The 24,048-nt window shown below is 32.7% G+C and overlaps 1 protein-coding gene across 1 annotated transcript in view; it reads left to right on the forward strand.

The window, feature by feature from the left end:
- The window catches only part of LOC148272506 (uncharacterized), a 184,456-nt gene that overhangs the window by 147,480 nt on the left and 12,928 nt on the right, over nt 1–24,048 (forward strand). The window contains exons 10-12 of the mRNA XM_088239953.1: nt 16,643–16,759; nt 20,865–21,031; nt 21,635–21,819. Of these exons, the coding sequence (XP_088096079.1) occupies nt 16,643–16,759; nt 20,865–21,031; nt 21,635–21,819 (469 nt within the window). The remainder of the gene's footprint in view (nt 1–16,642; nt 16,760–20,864; nt 21,032–21,634; nt 21,820–24,048) is intronic.

The following is a 24,048-nucleotide window of genomic DNA, read 5'->3' on the forward strand; positions in this document are numbered from 1 at the left end:
TCTCTATGTTGAACAATATTGCTTTGGACATTGACATTTTTCACGTCTCTGAGGGAGTTTTTCGTTACAAGATTCTCTTACTTTTTTAACATATTATTCTCTGGATATTATGTAAACTTATGTATTTTTTTTGTATGTACCTAATTTTACCTAATTATTTTTATTATTTCTGTATGAATTCCATTTTGTGTTCATATATATGAATAAATAAAATTGAAATTGAAATCTTCTTCTTCTTATGGTTCCTCTCCCCGATGGAGGTTGGAAATCATCATTGCGATTCTTACTTTATTGGCAGCTGCTCTGAACAAGGACTGAGTGCTGCAATGGAACCAGTCGCGCAAGTTTTTAAGCCGAGAGATGCGCCTTCTACCTGCACTGCGTCTCCCTTCAATCTTTCCCTGTAGAATGACTTGTAAAATTTTATATTTTTCGCCTCTCATCACATGCCCAAAGTACTCAAGTTTTCTTTTCTTTATGGTCTTCAGTACCTCTTTATCTTTTTCCATCCGTCGGAGAACATCATCGTTTCGGACTCTATCCACCCAGGAGATTTTTAATATCCTCCTGTAGCACCACATTTCAAAGGCTTCGATCTTTTTTGAAGTGTTTTGGGTGAGTGTCCACGTTTCGACGCCGTAAAAAAGTACCGAGAAGACGTAACATCGAGTAATGCGCATTCGGAGGTCTAAATTAAAGTCTCTACTGCAAAGAAGGTCACGCATCCTGAAAAAGCAGTCTCGCGCCACCTCTATTCTGACTTTGATCTCTTGCGAGTTGAAATTGAAATTGAAATTAGTCAAATTGAAATTGAAATCAATCAATCTCAAATTGAAATCAGTCAATTTAATTTATATTGATAACAGTGACCGTGAAAATATACGCATCTATTTGACCGTACTTGTCTAATCGCATAAATAATATGTATAATAATAATAAAAAGTTGCAAACAGTTTGGTTATTACCTAATTTCAAGTTTGGACGTTCATAAATATCGCTGGATTTTTCCTGCTATGATTTTTGGCGTGCAACAGTTGTGTAGGACGCCAAGATTTTCAGCGCTTGTAATTATTTATAGACACAAGATAATTTCCTCTTACTGAGGATTTTTTTCCAAACTATTGGGTGTTAACATTAGTTGAGTCCGCTTAAAAATGAGCACCGAAAGTAAAACAAAATGCTCAAGGTCATTCGAAAGAAAATTTTCTGCTCTACAAGATATTTTTTTTTATTTATTTAACTTTTTTACATAATGTTATTTGTACATTGGCGGGCTTATTGCCAAATGGCAATTTCTCCCAACCAACCAATAAAATAAAAGTTTTATTTTTATAATTCATGTTACAAATCATATTCAATAGAAAAAAAAAATAATAAAAAGTAAAAAATGCATAAAAATAGAAATGAACGTATTTGTTAATAAATTACCTTAAATCAAAACTATTACTCAATGGGAAAAAGGAAAAAAGAGGAAAGAGGAAAAAGGAAAGGAGGAGAGATTAAGGAAGAGAAAGGAGATGTTTCTTTAGACGTGATTTAAACAGAGATAATGCAGTAACATTTTTGATGGTGGATGGGAGATGATTCCACAGTCGAGCCGCATGGACACTATATGAGTTGTGTTTGCTTTTACGTTACAAGCCTTCAAACTGGAATGTCAAGTAGACGACGGTGAGCGTTTTCGACACCTCCTTCTTTCCGCGTTAAAGGGATTTGCATGTTTGTGTCCTCACGAAACAGGTAGATATGGAAATGTCAGTACACGAATATTTACCAACATTTTTCTATCAATAATCGAATAAATAAATTATCATCATCGTTCCCTTTCCGCACCTAATGGTGCATAGGGCACTGCATTGGTACACCAATCGCAGCGTATCTTGATCATTTTTGTTACATGAAGGTAAGATGATCAGTATTACGCTTCAGGTACCAGTCCAGGGACTATGAAATATTCCAGTGTGAAAACACCCATTCAAATAAATATTTCGCACCAACCATGTCGGGAATTAAACCTGAGACATCTTGCATGGCAGGCTAACGCGCTGACCATTACACCACGAGGCTGAAAAATTCTTCCTTTAACGTTAAATATAAATATTTAATTTAAAAAAAATATTTCTTTATTACAACATTTTTGGAAATTTATATACTTTCGGTTAGGAATTCAAAAGTATATTTTATTTTTTAATCTTATCGACGTGTATTGAGTTTTTACATAAGTTTTGTCGGTTTTTTTTTTAATTGAAAAATTGGCACCAAAAGTTAAATAAAAGTTATATGTCATTCCAAAGAAAAATTTCTGCTTTACAAGATAATGAGTTTGCATTGTTGTTTACAAACAAATATTAATTTTCGCATTCGAAAATATTTCAAATAATTGTTAGTACCCGCCAGCTAAGATTCGAAGTGGCTGCCGTTAGCTGGTTTGAGAAATAAATACATTATTCTTTCAATGGGTCGATTCAGATCACGACTCGACTTTATAAAACACAACTTATAAGGAATATTATTTATTCCGATTTGACGACCACCTGTCACCTGACTTGCCATTAAAAAATATAACTAAACACGGTGACATGGCCTAGAAATCATTAATGAATAAACTTGTTGACACGAAGCGTAGTCAATATATTTATTATTTCAGTCAGAGCCCTATACGGCCCCATCTGTCACACACGAATAATGCGAAATGTCCATTTTTGTACGATTTCTTCCAGTATCTTCCTGGGGCGAACCGTGTATAGAAGCGATTATTAATTTCATACAAATAAGCATACCATATTTTGAATGTCTTAACCGCAGTGTGGGTTTTTTCTCCTAGATAAAACTTGCAGATTACTCGAATTATTTGAAGATTCTTGATTTGGAAAACTGTATTTCAAACATTATTTCTTAAGGACTATTTTTCTTTGAGATGGTACTTTCGACATAAGACTATAATTACTTTCATGCGTCATATTGCAGGACATGTGGCGCTCGACGCGGCCGTTTTTTGCACTATTAATTTCTAGAACAATGCGGCCAGTTGACAGTTTAATTAAATACCTTATATCGACTGAATTCATAGTTATATTTACTTTTTATTTTTTAATGAGTTATGTATTAAAGTAATGGATAATATATCTTTATAATATAATATAACACAAAGTTACGTCGCTTGAGTTGATTTCATGGATAACAGTTGTTGTATCACACAGAACCACAAAAAAATATCAATTTATAGTATATATTACTTACATTATATTATGTACTTTCTATGTAGGTACAAATAAATGATATTTTTTATAGCTTACCTGTAAATAAAATCACCATTCGCCACTGATATCTTCTTCTACTACTACTACTACAACTGCCATCACGCCATTTCCCCGTAGGGGTAGGCAGAGAGAATGGATCGTCACACACGTCTATCCTGGCATACATTTCTAGCTTCTTCCACATACATACATGCCCTTCGGTTGTGTCTGTTTTTTACATGACCAGACTTAAGATTTTGGTTTATCTGATCATGCCACGTCTTCCTTGGTCGTCCCCGCCTCACGTTACCGTTCATTTTTGCCATACAGATATACTTGTTTAACCATTCTTTCGTCATCCATTCGTTCTGCATGGCCAAACTATTTCAGAGACCCTTTCTAAATCTTTCAATTATACCCGACCCAGATTTACACTCGCCCGATTTCATCATTCGTAACCCTGTCATACATCGATTTCCCACGCATTCGTCTAAGAGATCGCATTTCGACCGCGTTCACTCGGCTTTCATCCTTCCTCTGCCAGTTCCATGTTCCACTTCCATACATAAGTTTTATGACTAAAACTCCGTTGTGCACTTCCAGTTTAGCTTCGATTGACATATTTTTACTAGCAATTACTGCGCTTAGTGCGCCGTTCATTTTGTTGCCCGCATTCACTCTTCTTTCAACATCTTTTTCTACTCTTCCATCTCTTGAAAACATGCTTCCCAGATACACAAATTCTTGCACTTGTTCAAGACCTTCGTTGTTTACATTTATTACGCATTCGGTAACCTCACTTGCCCTTTCAAATAACATCACTTTTGAGCGTTATTTTTCATCTAGTGATACGGGGCCTTTTGCTTTCGCAGTAATTTTACTACCGTAGGCTTAAACTAGTAAACGGATAGTCAAGTAAACGTTTAAATCGAAAAGTTTGACCCTTGAATTTATAATTTCTAAATATATGTAATCAATTTTTACTTATTACCCATTTTATTGCACGTGTGCGACCTGCGACCTAAGCGACGTTCAGTGCCATAATAATAATGACCTCTCATATTTAGAAATAATTTTGAAATCTCCGCTTTATAACGGTCATCATCATCGACATCGTCAAACCCTAATCCGCACCTGATGATAAACATACTTTGTAAGATAATAACACACGTTAAACGATCTTTTTCGATTTGTTATCAGTTTAAAACGCGTTGCTCATTTTAATTTGTAAAATATAAAAGATTAAAAAAGTTATCGAGTCTTTTTTTTTAAATCAAAAATTTTGTTCCAAAAACGGAAAAAATTTTAATGTATGAAGCCTATGTAAAAACTAAAATATGTTATACGCAACTACTATGGGGAGCAGGATATCAAAATGACATAAACAGACTACAAAGACAACAAAATAAAATATTAAAGTTAGTATATGACCTTCCCTATCTAACTGCAACTAGAGAACTTTTTGAACAAACTAAGCAATTAAATATAACTGAACTCTTTCAACTAGAATCGTTAAAATTTATCCATAAATTAGCCACTAATGAAGAACTAAAACTTGTAAAAAAATGTAGTCAACATGGACATAATACGAGAATATCAGACAAATACCATATACAAGTTTCTAAAACAAGACAAGGACAATCGAGACTAATGAACCGGGGACTGAAATTATACAATAAACTACCAGACAAAACTAAACAAAAGACTCAGACAAACTTTTCAAAAAAATATTATTTTGAACAACAGAGTATGAATGAATAATGTATATATTATTTTATGTAAAATGAATGTAATAATCCGCAAGGGTTTATAAATACATTTTCAAATATAAAAAAAATGTAACAAAATTTTTCATATAATTCCTTTAGTAAGTGTTTGCTGGAATTCAAAATTACAATTTTAAAAGTATTTTTCAAGCTACGAATAATAAGCAAATATATTTTTTTTACTGGACAGTATTTCATATACCTTTATTACTTTAAAAATGTAAAAAAAGTGATGTTTGCCCATTCAGATATCCACTTAAACACGAAACTTTTAAATGTTTCCTATTGTATGTTTAATCATAAAAAGTAAAATTTATCAATTTATGAACTTGCATTTGTGACGCCATCTTGTCAGCATTTTTGTTTCCGCTAACTGCCCATTAGAATTTTCGCTTTTGTAATTACCGGTTTAACGATCAATTAATTACTAATCAATTATCGGAAGTAAAAGTATAAAACTATCCATGTTTGTTTGGTTCCGTAATAACATCACTTGTACTTGTAGCAGTGAAAAAATGTTATTAAAATTGCGGAGTACTTTTTTGTATCATTTGTAGCCAATAATAAAAAGAATCATGTCGCCGAATCAACGGCTTTAAAATGTTTCGGGAAATATACTGTAGAAGCGAAATATTCACAAGAAAGCAACTTTAATTTAGGTTTTGAGAAAAATACTACATTTTTTGTGATTTCGCTTTTCTCGCTTTTGGCTCTTTGCGGACGACAACGAAATTCTCAAAATAATTCAAACTTTACCAGACTGTTTTCTTCTTCAATCGGACATTAAATCTTTTAACCAATAGTGTAAAGTCAATAAATTAGAACTAAATATTAAAAAATGCAAAATAATGTCATTTCATAGAACAAAGCAACCGATTTCCTTCGAGTACCTAATAGAAAACTCCGAAATTGATGTGGTTAAGTCCATCAGAAATTTAGGAGTTGTTTTGGACTATAAACTGACATACAACGAGCATATAGATAATACAGTAAATAAATTACTTGGCTTCATTAATATCCTCTGATTTTACTAATGTCCGTACAATCCAAACTCTTCATTGCTCAACTGTTCGCCCTCTTCTAGAATATGCCTCCGTGGTCTGGTCTCCATTCTATGTCAATCGCATAAATCACATTGAATCAGTCCAACATCGTTTGCTTCGAGAAGTAGCGTGGACGCTTGGACTAAAGAGAGATAATTATTCTTATGCTGATATAGAGTCAATGTTAAATATTTCTAGTCTACAAAAACGTAGATGGTATAATCGATGTTCCATCATTGCTGGGACAAGTAAAATTCCATAATCCGACTCGTAGGTTGAAAAACAATGAAGTACTGTTCCTCAATCAGCATAAAACAAACTATGTCCTTAATTATCTAATGACCCGTCTTTGTCGTATTGTTAAACTAAAAAAAGATCTGGACTTTTTTGGTTTAAGTTTACAACGATTTAAACGAGCACTAAATAAATAGTCCAGATCTTGTCTTGATGTCCCTTATGTTTGTCAACGCTTCTTTTCTTTTTTTTTTAAAATGTTTTTAACTATTCTTTTATTGTTATATTTAAAACCTATAAATTGTATACGTGGACAATGTCCGTTGATAAATAAATAAATTTCAAAAAAATGCTTCCATTTATTTGCAAATACGTACCGATATTGTAATTTTTCTATAAAAACTTTCTTCAAATCATTGGAACAATTTTCTTTATATGAGTTATGTACCTAAATTTAGTTTTTTTTTTAAACAAACTAAGCAATTGAATATAACTGAACTCTTTCAACTAGAATCATTAAAATTTATTCATAAATTAGCCACTAATGTAATTGTAGACGAAGAACTAAAACTTGTAAAAAAATGTAGTCAACATGGACATAATACGAGAATATCAGACAAATACCATATACAACTTTCTAAAACAAGACAAGGACAATCAAGACTACCAGGGACTGAAATTATACAATAAACTACCAGACAAAACTAAACAAAAGACTCAGACAAACTTTTCAAAAGATGTAAAAAATATTATTTTAAACAACAGAGTATAAATGAAAAATGTATATATTATTTTATGTAAAATGAATGTAATAATCCGTAAGTTTTCAAATTAAAAAAAAAAAAGTCTAAGTAATCTCCCGGTTGAAAAGTAGTTATATAAAACTCTCAAGTGATTTTATACCTTAGAAAATGATTGTTTTTATCTGTTATATAAATATATGTTTTTGAATTGCGTGAGTTCGAAAAACGGCGTTTTAAAATTGCAAAATAGTACGACTTCTTTACTTTTTATCAGACTTAACCATAATTGTAATTTTTCTGTGTTAAAATATGGTAAAAAAATATATTTCCGATTCTTCGTTGTAATTTTATACAAACGTCGGCTTTGGACCACGTTCCCAAAGTATTATCAGAAAATAAAGTGTGTGAATGTTTTCTTTTGATCGATTTTATTACTTTGAATTTAATTTTCATTTTTAAACGCACACGACGAGATGAAACAGCCGTAACCTATTATGCGATATACTGTCAGATATGTCATTTGTATGTTGACTGTTAATGTGACTGCAAAATTGTACACTAATTAAATACCACTTCTGTTCTTTAAGCAATTGATGCGTGTCTTCTTATTTCAAAATGAGAGTCATAAATTATATTCTGAGCTCATTATTAAATTGATCAAGATTTGAAACTGATCTATTGCGTGGCTAATTACGATTCAATCTTAATTCAATCAAAAGCAAATAAAATTTTTGATTTGTAGATTTCTTAGTGAATGGATGTCTGCCGTGCTCAAATTAAAATATGTAATGCATCTGATAATTGAGATGACTGCACTTGTTTATCACTGCGATTATTACAGTTGTGGATTATTCCGAAAGCAAAATATTGGTTTTTGATTATATCACGATTGTGAAATTAATTCATCAAGATATAACTAATGCTGATTGATTTTACATAATATTGAAATTGATAGAGTGAAATTCGCGATGCTTCTAATTATTTTTGCATTTAATCCATCTCTATTACTTCGCTGAAGTTCACAATTATATCCATTCGTGGTAGTCAAAAATCATCCCAGTCGTTACAAAAAACAGATGCCTTTAGTCTTTGTGTGATTTTTCACTTAATAAATTAAATCCAACTTAAGTTACCCGCGATTCATCTCGTAGTTTGAAATGCCTTCAAAAAGCGAACTTGTTGATCGAAATTGGCGACAAGCCAAACCGTAAATTATATTACGTGTTTGCGGTAGTTAATTTTTAATTGCACAAAGTAAATGCCTCTTCATTGAATTCAAATATTTTATTTTTACGATGATTTAGTAATGAGTAAGAATATTGTGGTGTTTTGGAAACAAAAAATTATTTGATGATTTGTGAAACAAATTGCAATGTGATACAACTACAAACAAACATTAAGTGTCATGTGACTGAAAATAAACAACATGATCGCCATCGTTGAAATGCTAGTTGCACTCGCATTAATAGTGTTTTGTGTAAGAAAGTTCTTTGGGTATGGACTAACAGATGAGACGACATATATTCCACAGAAAAATGTAGCGAAAGTGAAGCGGGGTAAACGTAAAAGTGTTTCGTTCTCTGACACGTGTGATAAAATAATTGAAGAAAAAGAGACCGAGGAAGAAGAATTAGACGTTGTCGAAGACGAAGAAGAAGATAAAGACGACGATTCTTCAGAAAATTCAATCACCCAAGAAGATCTCGACAGACTTGATAAATTAATCCATAAATATAAATCTCGTAACAATGATCCCGACAAAACTGAAGAAGCAAAATTTAAACAAAGTGTAAGTGATACAAATCATATTGACGTTTCTAAGAAAAACAATATTTCTAGATTTGATAAGTTGTTAAACGTGCATGCACGGAAAATAAATCTTCAAACTGCACCAGTACCGATTAAGAAATCTAAAAGTAACGCACCCAAAGGGATTAATCTAGCTCATAATAGTGTCAAAACTTTAAGCTCAATAATTGCGCATAAGCAAAATGATATTCATAATATAGACCAGAAACCGGAATATCATCAACCGAGTGCCGAACAGAAAAGACCTCTTTCCGCTTCTAGAAAATCTATAGACAGTTCATTCAAGGACAATATGAGTATACACAAATATTTTGGGAATCCAACTCCTGTTGTTAAGAGAAGTGGAAGTTTGCAAATCGATAAACCACTGGAAATCTTTAACCCCGAACTCAAAAAACCTCTGTTCAATTCGAAAAAATCTGGAGACGCTCTACTAAAAGACAGCGCTAGTCAAATAAAAAAGTATTTTGGTTCTCCGAATACATCCGCATCTAAGCGAAATAATATTGTTAAATCTGAAAAGCCACCCAATGGGCGCACTTCACCCGAAATCAATTCAACGGTTTTGGTAAATAATAATACTAGTCAAATAAAAAAATGTGTTAAAGCACCAACTGTATTCACAGCAGTTGAATTAGTGGAAAAAATAGATCAGACTGAAATTTCCGAGTGCCCGGAAAATATAAACACAAATGTTGTTAAAGAAATTGATAACACATTCAAACATGTTAGCCAAATTGATGACGTGATTGACAAAACATTAGATGTTTCCAGTGTTGAATTGGAGCCGAGTATTGACGATGAATTCTTACAGCTATATAATGAAAGCTTTGATTGTAACGCACTAAAGCCTGAAGTGAAAACGGTTGTTGGACAAAGTACCTCCCATAAAATTACTGATAAAAATGTATACGATGACTCTAGGAATACTGTTGACGATACTCAAATAAACAAGGAAATCGAATCATTCTTTGCAAAAAAGAAAGGCGTTTCGAGTATGATTGCACAATTTACAGACCCTGTTGTCAAAAAGATCGCGAAAAAAAATGCTGCCTATAAATTTCCCAAAAAGATTACGCCAAAAAATACAAGTAATTTTGAGGATGATTCTCAGATTGATATGGAGATTGAATCATTTTTTACGAAAAAGCAAAGCACTGTAAGTCGTATTGCAGAACAACAGTTTCGTGAGTCTTTTCGAGAACCATCCAAGCCTTTAGCTTCGCATAAAGATATTTCAAACAAGAAAGAAACTCCAAATAATAAACTAAATGATAAATACAAATTATTGGAAAGCATTCTTGATGCTTACGCTGTCGACCTTAAAAATGGCGATGAATCTTGTAATTCTCAGAAATTTAACTCAGTTGACAATTCAGTTGTAGATAATTTAAGCCAAAACCACTGTATATTGGAAAATCATCTTGATGCTGAGGTCGATTCTGAACGCGTTCATGAAAATGATATAAAAAATCATGTGCAGGGTATTGACCTTAACCTTGGCTCAAAAAATAAAAATACTAATGAAATTGAAGAAATTAATGATTTAAATAGATCGTTGAAGGCTTTACAAAACCTTGAGCTGAATCAATGTTTAACAATAAATGATAATGTTAATGGCGTAAATAAACAAACTGTTGATTTTGGTGATTCTAACGAACCCTGTGATCAAACATCGGAAGTTTTACTAAATACTGCCTATCAGGATCAAGATTTAACAAACCCTTTATTAGGAAAGGATTGTGGAATTAGAAAATCCACAACAGACAAAGATTATTTGAAAAATGTTGATAACTGTCTAAATATGAAAGTAATTACAAATAACTATACTATGGAGGAACCAATCCAATCTAACATTACAGAGCTTAGCAATACAGTAAAGGAAAACAATAATTGTTCTAAATTAGAAAGTCATGATAATCAGTTAATTTCTAAGGAATGCCCAATCGACGATCATTTTTCAGAATTAGCCGATAAGGATATTGATCCGAGTGAATTTGATCAACTTTATATGGAAATGACTGCTAATCTAACAGAGTCATGTCCAAAAGGAAATATAGATCCAATCCAATCTTGCGTTGGCGAGTCAAATACTGAAGAAATTAAAAATAGTTTATATTCTAAATCTCAAACCGAGGTTACTCCGTTGGTTGATAGTAAATGTCCAATCGACGATCATTTTGCAGCATTAGCTGAAGAAGATATTGATCCTGCTGAATTTGATAATCTTTACATGCAAATGACTGCTGATGTAACTGACCAATGTTCAAATAAACTATTGGTACAGCCCATAATAGATAAACAGGATTCCAAAACGGTTTCTGATTGTTCAAATAATAAAATAATTCTTGATCACCGTAAAATTGAAGATCGAACCCAACATTGTATTAATGAGTTTAGTGACACAACAAACGGAAATGATTTAGATTTAAATTTAGAACTCTCGATTTATGGGAAAAATCTAGTCGATGATAATTTTAATGTATTGGCGGTCGAAAAAGTTGAGCCTGTTGAATTGAACAATATTTACATGCAAATGACCACCGACGTTACTAAACCATGTCATATCGATAAATTGGTAGAGCCCGTAATAGATAAAAAGGATTCCAAGATAGGTCCAGATCAGTGTGTAATTAAGGAGTCGACTCAATATTCTATGAATGAATCTGACAAAATGTCTGTCAGTAATGATTTGTATACCAAATTAGAGAATCACGATAATCGGTTGAATTCGAAAACATATCCAGTTGATGATCATTTTGAAACATTATTCAATGAAGATATTGACCCTGCCGCGTTCGACAGTCTTTATCTGCAAATGACTGCGGATGTTACTGAACCATGTCATTTAAGTGAGTTTGACCGACTTTACATGGCGCATTCTAAATTTGATGTAATTCCTCATTCAGCAACAGATGATAGTGGACAAACTATTGATCTTTCAAAACCGAAAGGCACAGAAATTTTGTCAGCAACAGACAATCAAGTTGTTCAGCCGGAATGTAAAATTTCACCCGATGTAAGTGTGGAAATTACATTTGGAGAGATATCACAAAGAGAAGCTGAAGAGCATAATCTTAAATTTGACAGCTGCGCTACAATCAATAAAGTTGAGGATTCTGACTTACCAAATAAACAAGTTGTTGAGAGTATTCATATTCCTCAATCTGGTATTAAAGATAAGACTGAACAAAATGAAATTATAGATCATACTACTAATATAGAAGATACTCTGAAATCTGAACCTGAAAATTCTAGTCCAATAATACTAACAAAAACTCATTCCAATGATGATGCTGAAGAACTTGTTCTTTCCGAATCAGAAGAGTCACATGAATTAAGTGTTGAAGAAGTTGATGGAGCTTCTTTATTGAAATCCGAAATTGAAGGGAAGTTCATTAAAGGAGATATTAAAGTATCATTAAGTTCTGAGAATACAAACCTTATAACAACTGAAGATACTATAAATTGTAGTGTTGAAGATATTGATGAATCTAAGAATATTGAAAAACTTAAACCGTGTAAAACCGATATAAAAGAATTAATCGTACCGGAAAGTAATATAGATACAACAGAAACAGGAATTTATGAAGTTAATATTGATTTATCGGAATCCGGGGATACTGATAAAGTAGCAATTGAAAATCACCTTATTTCTGATGAAGAACTTATTTCACCAGAAGATTCGGATCAATCTAGCTCTGAAGAAGACATTAACTCTAATGAAAAAGGCATTGAGCATAATAAAGCCATCGAAAGTAATGATGATGCTGAATCTAATGAAGACACTGAATCTGATGAAGAAATTGATTCTAGTGAAGAAGAAATTGACGATTCATCATTGTCAAAATTAGAAGACAGAGAAAGCAATCATTCGAAAAATGAAGATATAAAAGAACCTGTATCTGAAGATGTAAATCAAATTAATAGTGGTAATGATTGTAGTTCTGGCGGTGAAGATGAATCTATTTCTTCAGTTTCTGAAAACTGTAATTTGTTAGAAATCGATAAGATAGCAAATTCCACAGACGAAGGTAATATGTCAGTTGTTAGAGCAGAGAAAAATTGTAATAGTAATGAAAATATTGACGAACTTACTTTGACAAAATCGGAAGATCTTAGTCAGTCCGAAGTTGTCGAACTTCTTTCTGAAGAGGAAGATGAAGAAGAGGAAGAAACTCAGGAAACCAGCGATTCGGAATCATCATCTGTTGAAGCTATAAGCGATACGGAAATAACTCAACCTATTGAGAATCTTGGCGATGTAAAACTATCACAGAGTATGGAAGATTTGCTCTCCGCATTACAGGAGGTAATTTTAAGAATAGCGTTGCTAAATATATCTTGTAAATAAAATGATTGCTTTCATAAATTTGGCACAAGTATCCATCTGCCAGCTGTTCTTGGCCGGATTTGAGCCGGTCATTGCTTGTGCACTGGAGCTTAATATAGCCACAATAATATTGTAAACGTTTGGTCCATACAATAATACAAATAACCCCAAGCGAGAGTCGGAGTTACAATTCTTTGGCAGAAGGCACTCCATTATGTAATTTTAACAGTACCTAACCAGAGTTTTGAAATTTACCAAGTTTTTTTAAATGTTGATTTGATTGCTCATATCGACGGTCCTAAGGGACATGTAGCTGACTTTACTGAATAACCAATAAAACTTTTTTATAATCAATAGAAAATCCCTTATTTTAAATTTTTATTTAAATTATGTGGACCCTAAAATAATAACTATACAATATAAAAAATCACATGTCATGCAATTTTTTTTATTAATTAATTAAAAATAAAAAAAGCTTTAATTGGCTCATATGTAAAGCTGCTACATGTCGCTTTTGGGACTTTTTTCCTTTCCACCATCGATATTTACATTTTTTTTTTTTTTTTAATTTATTCATTTGATATGTACATTACAAAATAATTTCAAGGCATGCTATACTTATGTAGGAAGAGCAATGTCTTTACTCAATCGTTTCTCTTCGGATATGTACATCTTTCATGTTACTGAAAGAAACTTCAGAGACGATAGCTTCCTTTTATGTTTATTAAAATATTTTCTGCATTTAAATTGAATTGTTAGTTTTTCTCGTGTAAAATTAACGATGCAATTAATTTAGACCAGTAATTAGAGTAAACGTAAGCTATTCTCTCTGAACTTTCTTTAAGTAAAGGTGTCAATATCTAAAGAGGTACGCCCGAGTAAAGACATTGCTCTTCCACTGGCATTACCATTGGCAGGCTGGTTCTGCAAGCCGGAAGGTAAAACAGCTTCATAATTTTGTGTAATATCGGTTAGAAAAAAATATTAACAAGATCAAAATCTTTTATTAATACATGCATATAATTACTCGATGCATGATGGTATTACTCACATACTAGGGAGGCCCATAATATGGGATTTTCTGTAATATAAGGAGCCTCATCCTCGGGGGACCACTGGTTAAACCTGAGGATGTTAAAAAGCTCGCTCCTTGCCTAATAGCCCGATACTTTACAGATCTGGGCTTGGAGGGGGAGATTTAGTAAAATGTAAACCCTCGCCTTCCACATAGTAGCCAGGCTCTTTATAGACCTGGGCTTGGAGGGCGAGAACTGTTCACGGGGACCCGTCACAATAGATCTTCACAGGTCGCAGCGACGTCAGGAGCTTGCATAGCACTGACCCCCACCACTAAGAAAAATATATTAAGTTCCATCATTTTGTTTGTGATTATTTTAATGAATATCTATGTTTTGAGTGGATTATTTGAGTGATGTGAACAGAGTCTTATTTTTACTTATGTCAAATTAATTATTTCTAACCAGTTAACACACCTTAATAAATGGCAGTAAATATTTTTATGTATATAACCACATACTGACTTTTCGGTGTATAACGCTTTCGAGATGTACCCGTCTCTTCGTCGGGATTTGCATGTTGGTGTAATAAGTTTCCTGACAAAGGAACGGGTATGTCTCCAAACCGATAGACATTTAAAACAGTATTTTGACTAGCCCAAATTTTTGTAGACAATTACTGGATTCAACTCCCGAGGGAGCTGTTAATATTAACGCTACAAAAAATGGACACTCAAAATATTGTTGATAAATCCATCTGGTCCATGAAGAGGTATAGAAATTGAAAGAGAAAAAAATAAATTCAAGCATTGCCAAGTATGTAGGTGAAATAATTCAATCAGATGAATCTCACCCGCATAAATAAAGGTTTCAGCTTTTAACTTCACAAACATCAACCGATGAAAGAATTGAAGGAATATATACATTAAAATATAGGCGGAATGGTGAATGTTACACACTGTATAAAGTGGCCACTTAAACTAGTCAATGACATGTCGTAAGCCTTGTAGATGCCTAGACTTCTATATTCCCCTTTCTAAAATCTTCTTCATAAATATTGTAATATATTAAGACATTTAAAAGTGTTCGACTCGTTTGACCACAAAGTTAACGCTTTAAATATGAATAATAATTTAATTGGGTAAATTTGTCAGAGATTTATAGTTTTTGTGCCATATTTAATTTATTCTTTATTTAAGAAAACTCATCAACTTCCAAACTACATTTTTGAAAGACGTTTTGAGTTTTTAAAAATAATTTACATAAATATTTTCTAACAGCACTGTATAGGTTCATAATGCTACACCTAGGATTTAAATTTCCCTTATTCAAACTTCTGATTTAAAAAATCCTCAAATAATAATTACAGTAGGTATATTTTTTAGCGTCAAATAAAATTTTATATGCTCCAAAGATAAGATTACAAGGCAGCAAATATTTTTCAGGGAATAAATTGCCAAGGCGGTAACTAATTATGATGTTTGATATCAAGCCGCATCTTCGGGGGACCACTGGTTCAACCAAGAATGTCAGAGTGCTCGTCCCGTACCTAATAGCTCGATACTTTGAAAGACTTGAGCTTGGAGGAGGAGCTTTAGAAATACATCCCTTTCCCCCGCTCTATTATAACCGAATGGAGCTTCTCACTACTATCTGTCGGATAAACAGATCTGGTGGCTTCCAAAAAGAATATTAAGGCTTTTCAAAAACATTGTAATCATTTCAGCGAATTGATCAATCAATTTAATCCCAGTCAGTGAAGAATTTACTTCCCTCTTTACTCAATTCATTGATGTTGCATATTATGTGTTTCTAGATTACCTTCTTTCAGCACAAAGATCAGAAGAGAGCTCCTTTGGGCAGCTTCTCTCATTCGGCAACGAGCTATTTTTTTGTGTATGTGGGCATCGCTAAGGAGACTCATGTTCTCAGATGCGGTGCGCGGTATGTGGTGGGCAAGCTGTAATAGATTTGAGAGAACTCGTCCTCCGCGCAGCCCGGGCTCTCCAAAGGCCTAAGTTTTGAAGACAAGAATTAACTTTTGCGGACCCATCACAATAGATCTACACGAGTCACAGTGACAGTAGGAACTTAATTTAAACTGATCCTTACCATTAACAAATAATTTAATGGAATTATCAGAATACGAATTAGGCCGGAAAAAATATTAATTTTCTTAATACCATTGTGAATTTAAAATCGAATTCCTCGTCACCCACTTTTTATATTGATTTAATAAATGCTCAGAAACTTTTTTCCTTATAATCAATTGATTGATGAACTTTTTGAGATTTAAAATTTATCTTTCGAAAACATTTTCAGTTTCCCTTATCCAACTGACAGTTATTCTGTTTTTATTATTTTATTTCTTGTATAAGGCATGTAATGTATCAATTGCTGAATTTTTTTGTGTTTTAATTTGTTTTATTTGACTAATTGCTTTTTTACATTTATTTCAGGAGACTTTGAGTCAACAGGCAGATGACAAGAGAATTGCAACTGAGTTGGACTCGACGGTTTTAACCGGAGACCTGCTTATCTCTGACAGAAGAAATAAATTGGAAACATCCGCTCAGGTACAAATAATCATTAAATATATAATTATTATGTACGTGTGATGTCACTGAACAACAACAACAACAAACCATCACGCCGTCCCCCCGTAGGGGTAGGCAGAGAGGATAGAACGTCATAACACTCTATCTTGGCATACAGACCTCGCTTTCACTACATTCATACATCTTCTCATGCACGCACGCCGATTATTCCTACTTTTGACATGTCCATCTTCAAGTATTTGACGGACTTCATCGTGCCATGTCTTTCTCGGTCTTCCTCGTTTTCTGTATCCATCAACATTTGCATCGTAGATCCTTTTAGCCGTTCTTTCGCTGTCCATTCGCTCTACATGTCCAAACCAACGCAGCACCCCTTTCTTGATTCTGTCAATAATGCATGTCTCAGCCTTACACACTTTACGGATCTCGACATTTGTGCACCTATCATACATCGTTTTACCACACATTTCGCATTTCGACAGCATTCAACCAACTTTCGTCATTACTTTTCCAATTCCATACTTCGCTCCCATACATTAGAGTTGGAACTAGAACGGCTTAACTGATTTACGTGCGGTTTTCAGCGAAATGTAGATCTTTGCGCTGCGCGTGATTGCACTTTTCAATCGGATATGTAAAAAAAAAGTTAGTAGCATAAATCTTTTTTTCATCGACCTACCAGGGTTGCATTCGACGAGAATGCATATACAAAAAAAATTGAAGGATGTTGTTTTTTTGTGTTTAAAAAGAGTTTGGTTTTGAATGTTTACTAACAATTTTGACTTTTTATAGATCCCAATCAGGTTTTTTTCCTTACATTCCTTATAATTTCTTCCCATTTATGTCTTTTTACTGGATTTTTGGTAATACTAAAATAATTTTTAAAATGCTAAAATAAAATAAGAAAATCGCATTTATGAATAAAGTGCACCCCTGTTGGTGAGAAAAGCTGAGTTTGACATTTGCAAAAAGAATTCCATATAAAAAAATATATTTTTAGTGTTGGAATTCAATCGTTAACAAGTACCTAGGTACCTACTTATCAATCAAAAGTCTTTTTCCAAGCTAATAACAGGCAAGCCAACGTTAAGGCAACGTCTGTCGGGTCCGCTAGTTTTATATAAAATCTAAGGCACCGAGAATATTTTCATTCCATTCTTAAGATTTTATATATGCATGTGTAAAATAGAAAACTCGAAAAAAAAAATGAATATTTATTTTTAATGCCTTTACCAGTTGGAGTTGAGCAAGATGTTGACGAGTGACTAGATGATGTGACTAGGTGAACACCGAACTGAACTATGTTACCAAGCCCTGTGGTCCTTTTATAGGTCTGGCTCTTTTGTTCTGGATGTTTCCACGATGGGGTGAAGTTGATGCACCCCAGAGCGTTGCACTGAATTTTTCATCCGATTTCGTTACTAAGAGTAGATTAAAAAAAATAATACCATTTGCCCTTTAGGCAGTAGCCAGGCTCTTCTAAGACCTGGACTTAGAGGTCAAAAACTAATTTACAGGGACCAATCACAGCAGACCTACTCAGGTCGCAGAGACGCCAGGAACTTACATGACACTGACCCTCACCCACAAAAATTAAATAAGAATTTAAAAAGTCAACGTCCTGTTGAAATAAATTTGTTTTGCACAATATTTCTCCACTTTATATCTCTTCAATCCGTGCCTCATGTCTGAGGATGGTGATTACGCCTGACTCCAGGCATGGCTCGTCTGTGAACTGTGTGAACAGTCTTTCTCCATCTGGAACGGTCTTGTGCTCACTTTGTATACCTACTTTTAAAAAAAGGCATTTTTTTGTACATAACTAATAATGTTGCATTTACCTATCTTTTCTCTTTTTTGTAACGCTTTATTTTACTTTTTATTTTGGATTGCAGCGTACTTTATTGTTAAAAATGTTATTATGTTTATTTTTACTATGTTTTTACTTACCTGTATTATTTATGTAAATGCCCCCTGGGTGTATTGTAAAATTGAATAAATAAAAATTCATTAATATTACGTATTGTGTTAAACAGAAAATGCTTTGTTACTTTTTTCGGTCGACGCTCTAGATTCTTTGTAAAATAATTTTAGGCATGTGTGTGTCATCAAACGTTGTTCGTGTATGTATTAAATTTTTTAATTTTTTTTAGACAATAATTATAAAATGAAAGTCCTGCCGAATTTTAAGCATACAACTCGTCAGCAAGTTCTTATATATTGCTTCGGATGTTTCATACATAACCTATATTAACAATTATTTTATTAAAAAAAACATAGTATATTATACCATATTTTACATTTGATTATATTATTACAAATTAAAACTATCATTAATACATTATTTTTTTTTAATAAGCCATAATTTAAGCGTATGTCTCACTCCTTAATATTAATAATAATCATAGTTTATTTACGAATATAACAATTTTTTATCTACTACATACACAATAGGTAATAAGATTTCTCTGGATCATGTCTAGTCTGCCTAACTAGGTACAACCTGTTTTAAGGCAGACATTTTTACGCAAAAATAAACTATATTATTACTACCACTAGTTAATTTACTATACAGTTAAACAATATTAATGTATACCATTTATTATTTCGGGGGTTAAGGGTCATAAGGGCGAAACTACAAAAACACAGTTTTGAGATAAATGATAAAACAGTTTTCAAAAAATAATACTGTCTTTTAAGGGTAACAAATAAAGAAAATAAAAAATACAGTTAATAGAGCATAAAATGTTTTAGAGACAAAAATATGAAACTACGCTTTCGTCTATATGACCCTAACTTGCGCTTACATTAGTAAATTAACAAAATGATGTAAAAGGTGTTTTATTCTTCTGACTTTAGACAAAACGCTTCATTTGTAGTTTCACACAAATTTATCTAGGTAACTACTTATCGGATGAGTTTCATCTTTTTGTCACTAACAGGATATTTTGTTTGGATATCAGATTAGTACTTAACACAAAACAGCATTTTTTGTAGTTTCGCCCTTATGACCCTAAGCCCCCGATTTAAGAATGTATTTTGAGAAAAATTTCCGATTTTTCTCCGAAGTTTATCCGTGCATTTCTAATATTTGTTTTTATTTTTTTTTATTTACGAAGGTAAAAACATGTACAGAAAAATATAAAAGGAAAAATAATGAAACCCACTAAACCGCGAAATTGGCTTGTCAGCAGGTTTCTTATTTTTCCTTTACAAAGAGAAACGTTAGAGAAATTATATAAATTTAAAAAGTAATATAAACATAATTAAGAACTAAAATCATACCTAATTTTCACACAAAATTTATTTATAAAAATTAAAATAGATGACGTTAAATGATAATCAATATAATGCTCTATTACACATTAACCATTTAATTTTTTTTTTTTTTAATCTTTGTCAACATTTTTGCTGTTTTCATTTTCATTATTATCCATATACGTATATCGTATATATGTATGTCATCACTGTCATACGTATTATTACATAACTTTTGATTCCATTTTCGACATGTATTATAAATTTTTATTATTTTTATTTTTCTATTATTATTTTGTATATTGTTTTGATTATTTTGCATATTGTTTTGATTGTAATATTGTTTTAATATGTAAATAAATATTTTTGATTTATATATCGAAGAGTCCCGACTCAACACGGAATTTTCTAACAAGTCGGGATATAAAAAACATATAATTGTGTCTATGTAAAATTGTGTATTTTGTGCATTAAAAAAAAAAAAATTAAAATACAAATTAAAATATTGAGAAGTTATCATAAAAAAACAAATAAACACAGCAATACAGCTATAAGTATCAAAAATGTTAAAAGTAATACCGCGAATTTATAAAAAAGGAGAAATAAAGTTCACACATTTTTACACTTAAAAGTTTTGATTTTTGATGAGCAAGTCCTATAATCGTCTGCTTATTTAGCTCGAAACTAGTTATACTAGTAATTAATAAGACAAGTGCAAGTCTTACGGAGTTTAGACACGTCTCCACGTTTCTTTGTATATAAATGAATGATTTTTCTTTAACTTTACGAAAATGTGTTTTACCTCTGATTCATGTACTTTTCACCTTTGTGGGTCTAACGTCTTGTCTCTTTCTCTCCCCCGCAGGGATGGAGGAAGCGAGTGGGACCGCACGACGCGACCCTGTTCTCGGTGGCGGGCCGCATGGGCAAGGACTCTCCCTCCCTGCCGAGCGTGCTGGCCTCCTCGCCCCTCGCCCCGGCCCTGGTCACCACGGCACAGGAGAAGAAAACGCCACAAGCCAACAGATTCAGGTAAAGGATATGACCATCGACAAATAGGCACAGACGTTAGCTGAAAGAGACGAAAAAGAAGCTCCGCTCACTTTGAAGTAAAAGAGCTGAAACCTTTATCATGCGGGTGAGATTCATCTGGCTGAACCAATTCACCTACTAGACAACGCCTGAAAACAATCTTCCAATTTTGTATACTTCTTCTTTCACCAGGTAGTTAATTCATTTACTTCACAAAAGTCAACAGAGTTGAGGAAACGTGGATGTTCAAACATGGGCAAAATGGTGAATGTTACATACAGAGTGTGTAAAGTGGCCACTTAAACCAGCCAATGACAGGTCATAAGCCTTGTAAATGCCTAGACTCCCATATCCCCTTCTCAAAAATGTTTTCCCTCTCTGTTGCAACAAATTTAAATATTCACCATAGTTGTTGCACAAACATATATAACCAACACGATATGCATTTTAATAAGCACATGCACTGATTAAGAGACGGGTGCGTCTCGAAACCAGTAGACATAGAAAAGTCGTTAAGTGGTCATATATAAATATTTAATAACATTTAGTAATATTGGATTATTGGTCATCCAATGGTTTTCTGAATTCTGAATCATTTCTCAGGTCCCGTCGAGCCGAGGGTATGTCCGCCGGACTGATGAAGTCCATATCCACAGCGGCCGTGTCCCAACCAGTTTCCCCCAAGAAACCGGGAATCGGAGACTTCAAGAGGAGCATCTCGGTATCTGGTGTGGATGACATGGCCACCGATAATAGTGTTGGTGATAATATGACCAAATCTGATGGAGGTAATTTTAAAAATAATTAAATGTAGTAAATATAAAGAAAAGCTGATGCATGCCACGGATTGAAGATTCTTACTGGATGTCGAAAAAAAATATGAAAATAAAGAATAATTAAAAAAAATATATATACAGATGGTAACCATGAAGTTTCGCATTATAAATAAATTGTCTTATGTTTTATGAATGTATGTATGTGTATGCGCATGGGTGTATGTACGTGTGTGTGTATGTACATGTGTATATATGTGTGTATATGTATATATGTGTATACAGGGTGTTCTTTAAACCCTGTCACATTCGAAACCACGATGATCAGTATGAGCAAGAAGACATATTGGCACATTAAAATAAATTTTTAGAATGAATAAAGTTTTAAAAAAATAATTTAAAAAAGCTAATGGTTGCTAACTTTTGCTAGAGTGAAACGAGGAGGAGGGAGGAGGGAGTCTGACACACCGTTAACCGTGTTAACATTAACACCGCTCCTCTCGCTTCTCCCCTGCAGAAGTTAGCAACCATTTGTTCTTTTTAATATTTTATTTTTACAAATTTTCTTCGTTCTAAATATTTTTTTAAAAATGCCAATATGTCTTCTTGCCCATACTGATCATCGTGGTTTCGGATGTGACAGGGTTTAAAGAACACCCTGTATATGTGTATGTGTGGATGTATATGTATCAAAATGTGTATACGAGTATGTTTTTTTTTTTTTATTAGTCTGTGCTCTCTATTAATTTGTTAACTGTAATCATATATTGGAATGTAATTGCTTAGTTTGGAACGGGGTATGTACCCTTGTTGGCTTGGCAAAGTGAATGTAAAATTGTATTTTTGATAAAAGGTGTAAATAAATAAAAAAAAAAAAAAAAAATAAAGCAATTTTAAATGAAATATAAACAAGGAAAACTTAATATTAGGAACGTAAAACACAATAGTCTAGACTATTTATAGAAATTATCGCTATCTTAAAGATTTAAGTAATATTTTTTAATTTACACTTTTAGATTTACTATATGACTTTTCGATTTTTAGTAAATTGGGAATGGCCAATATTTTCAAGAGATTTTGTTCCGAACTTCTTTGAGCAAAATTTAGATTCATGAAGTTTTTTTGAGTTTCTTGTATTGTGGTTGTGAATATCATGATTAAATGTGTATTTTAAATTTGTGTGAGCAGAAAAGTTCATGATAATCAAAATAGTGTTGGTGATGCCATGCAGTGCCATCATTACCTTGAATAGAAGTATTTTTGTCTGTCGGTAAATATCCTTGACATGGGAATCTCATTTCATTCCAAGGATGTTTCTCAGACCTCTGTTCTGAATAACTTGAAATCTGATTTTTGTACTAAATAATAATGCTACTATCGACAAATCCATATTTTATTTTTATTTTATTTTATTAGGGAAATCAACAGTTCTACATACATATTTTTAGTAAACAAACAGATATAGTGTATAAACTCAGAACTAATAACAGATTTCCACATAGTATACAAAGTTAGTAAAGAAAATATATTACATTTCAAATAAATACATACAATTTATACATATCAAAATGTTATTTTCATGTACTCAATAATCAAAGATTTTTTAAATATTAATTTTAAGAACATTAAGTTACTGTAAATTGGGCGGTATAAGGACAAAAATGCTTGAAGAGAGGATAAGGAGGGGAGGGGAGATGTACATATTTATTATTATAATGTCTACTAAGTTACATAATACATTTTTAGTGTAAATTTTAAATCTGACAGAGTGATGTTTGTGTAATCTATATTTTTAAATTTTGTATTGTACATTGAAAAAGTCCTACGAAAAAAAGCATTTTTAACATACGATGTTTTACTCATTGGTACATGAAACAGGTGGTACCGTCTACAAATCCTAGCTGGCACATGTATTGTTATTAAACCAAGCAGCTCTGTACAGTCAACCATTCCTGTCATAATTTTGTAAGCAGTAGTTGGTCCGCACACACTCTGCGGTATTGTAGAGAAATGATTCCATGGAAGGTGGAGGCAGTGAGAGGCATATGATTTTAAGAAACGACCAACCTTTAAATACTATGTGTTGAAATGTCACAACAATCCAATGTTTATTTTATAAGTTACAGTGGTTTTAATGACGCTACTTTTGTCATTTTCAAATTTGTTCAAGCGAAGCAACAGCTTGACTAGTGTTATTTGGACTCTGCTCCATCGAGACAAACTGAAACGTATAATGAGGAAGTC

Source organism: Micrasema longulum, unplaced genomic scaffold, assembly GCF_059751315.1.
Source record: "Micrasema longulum isolate JH-2025_06_02 unplaced genomic scaffold, ASM5975131v1 h1tg002312l, whole genome shotgun sequence".
NCBI classification, from domain to species: Eukaryota; Metazoa; Arthropoda; class Insecta; order Trichoptera; family Brachycentridae; genus Micrasema; species Micrasema longulum.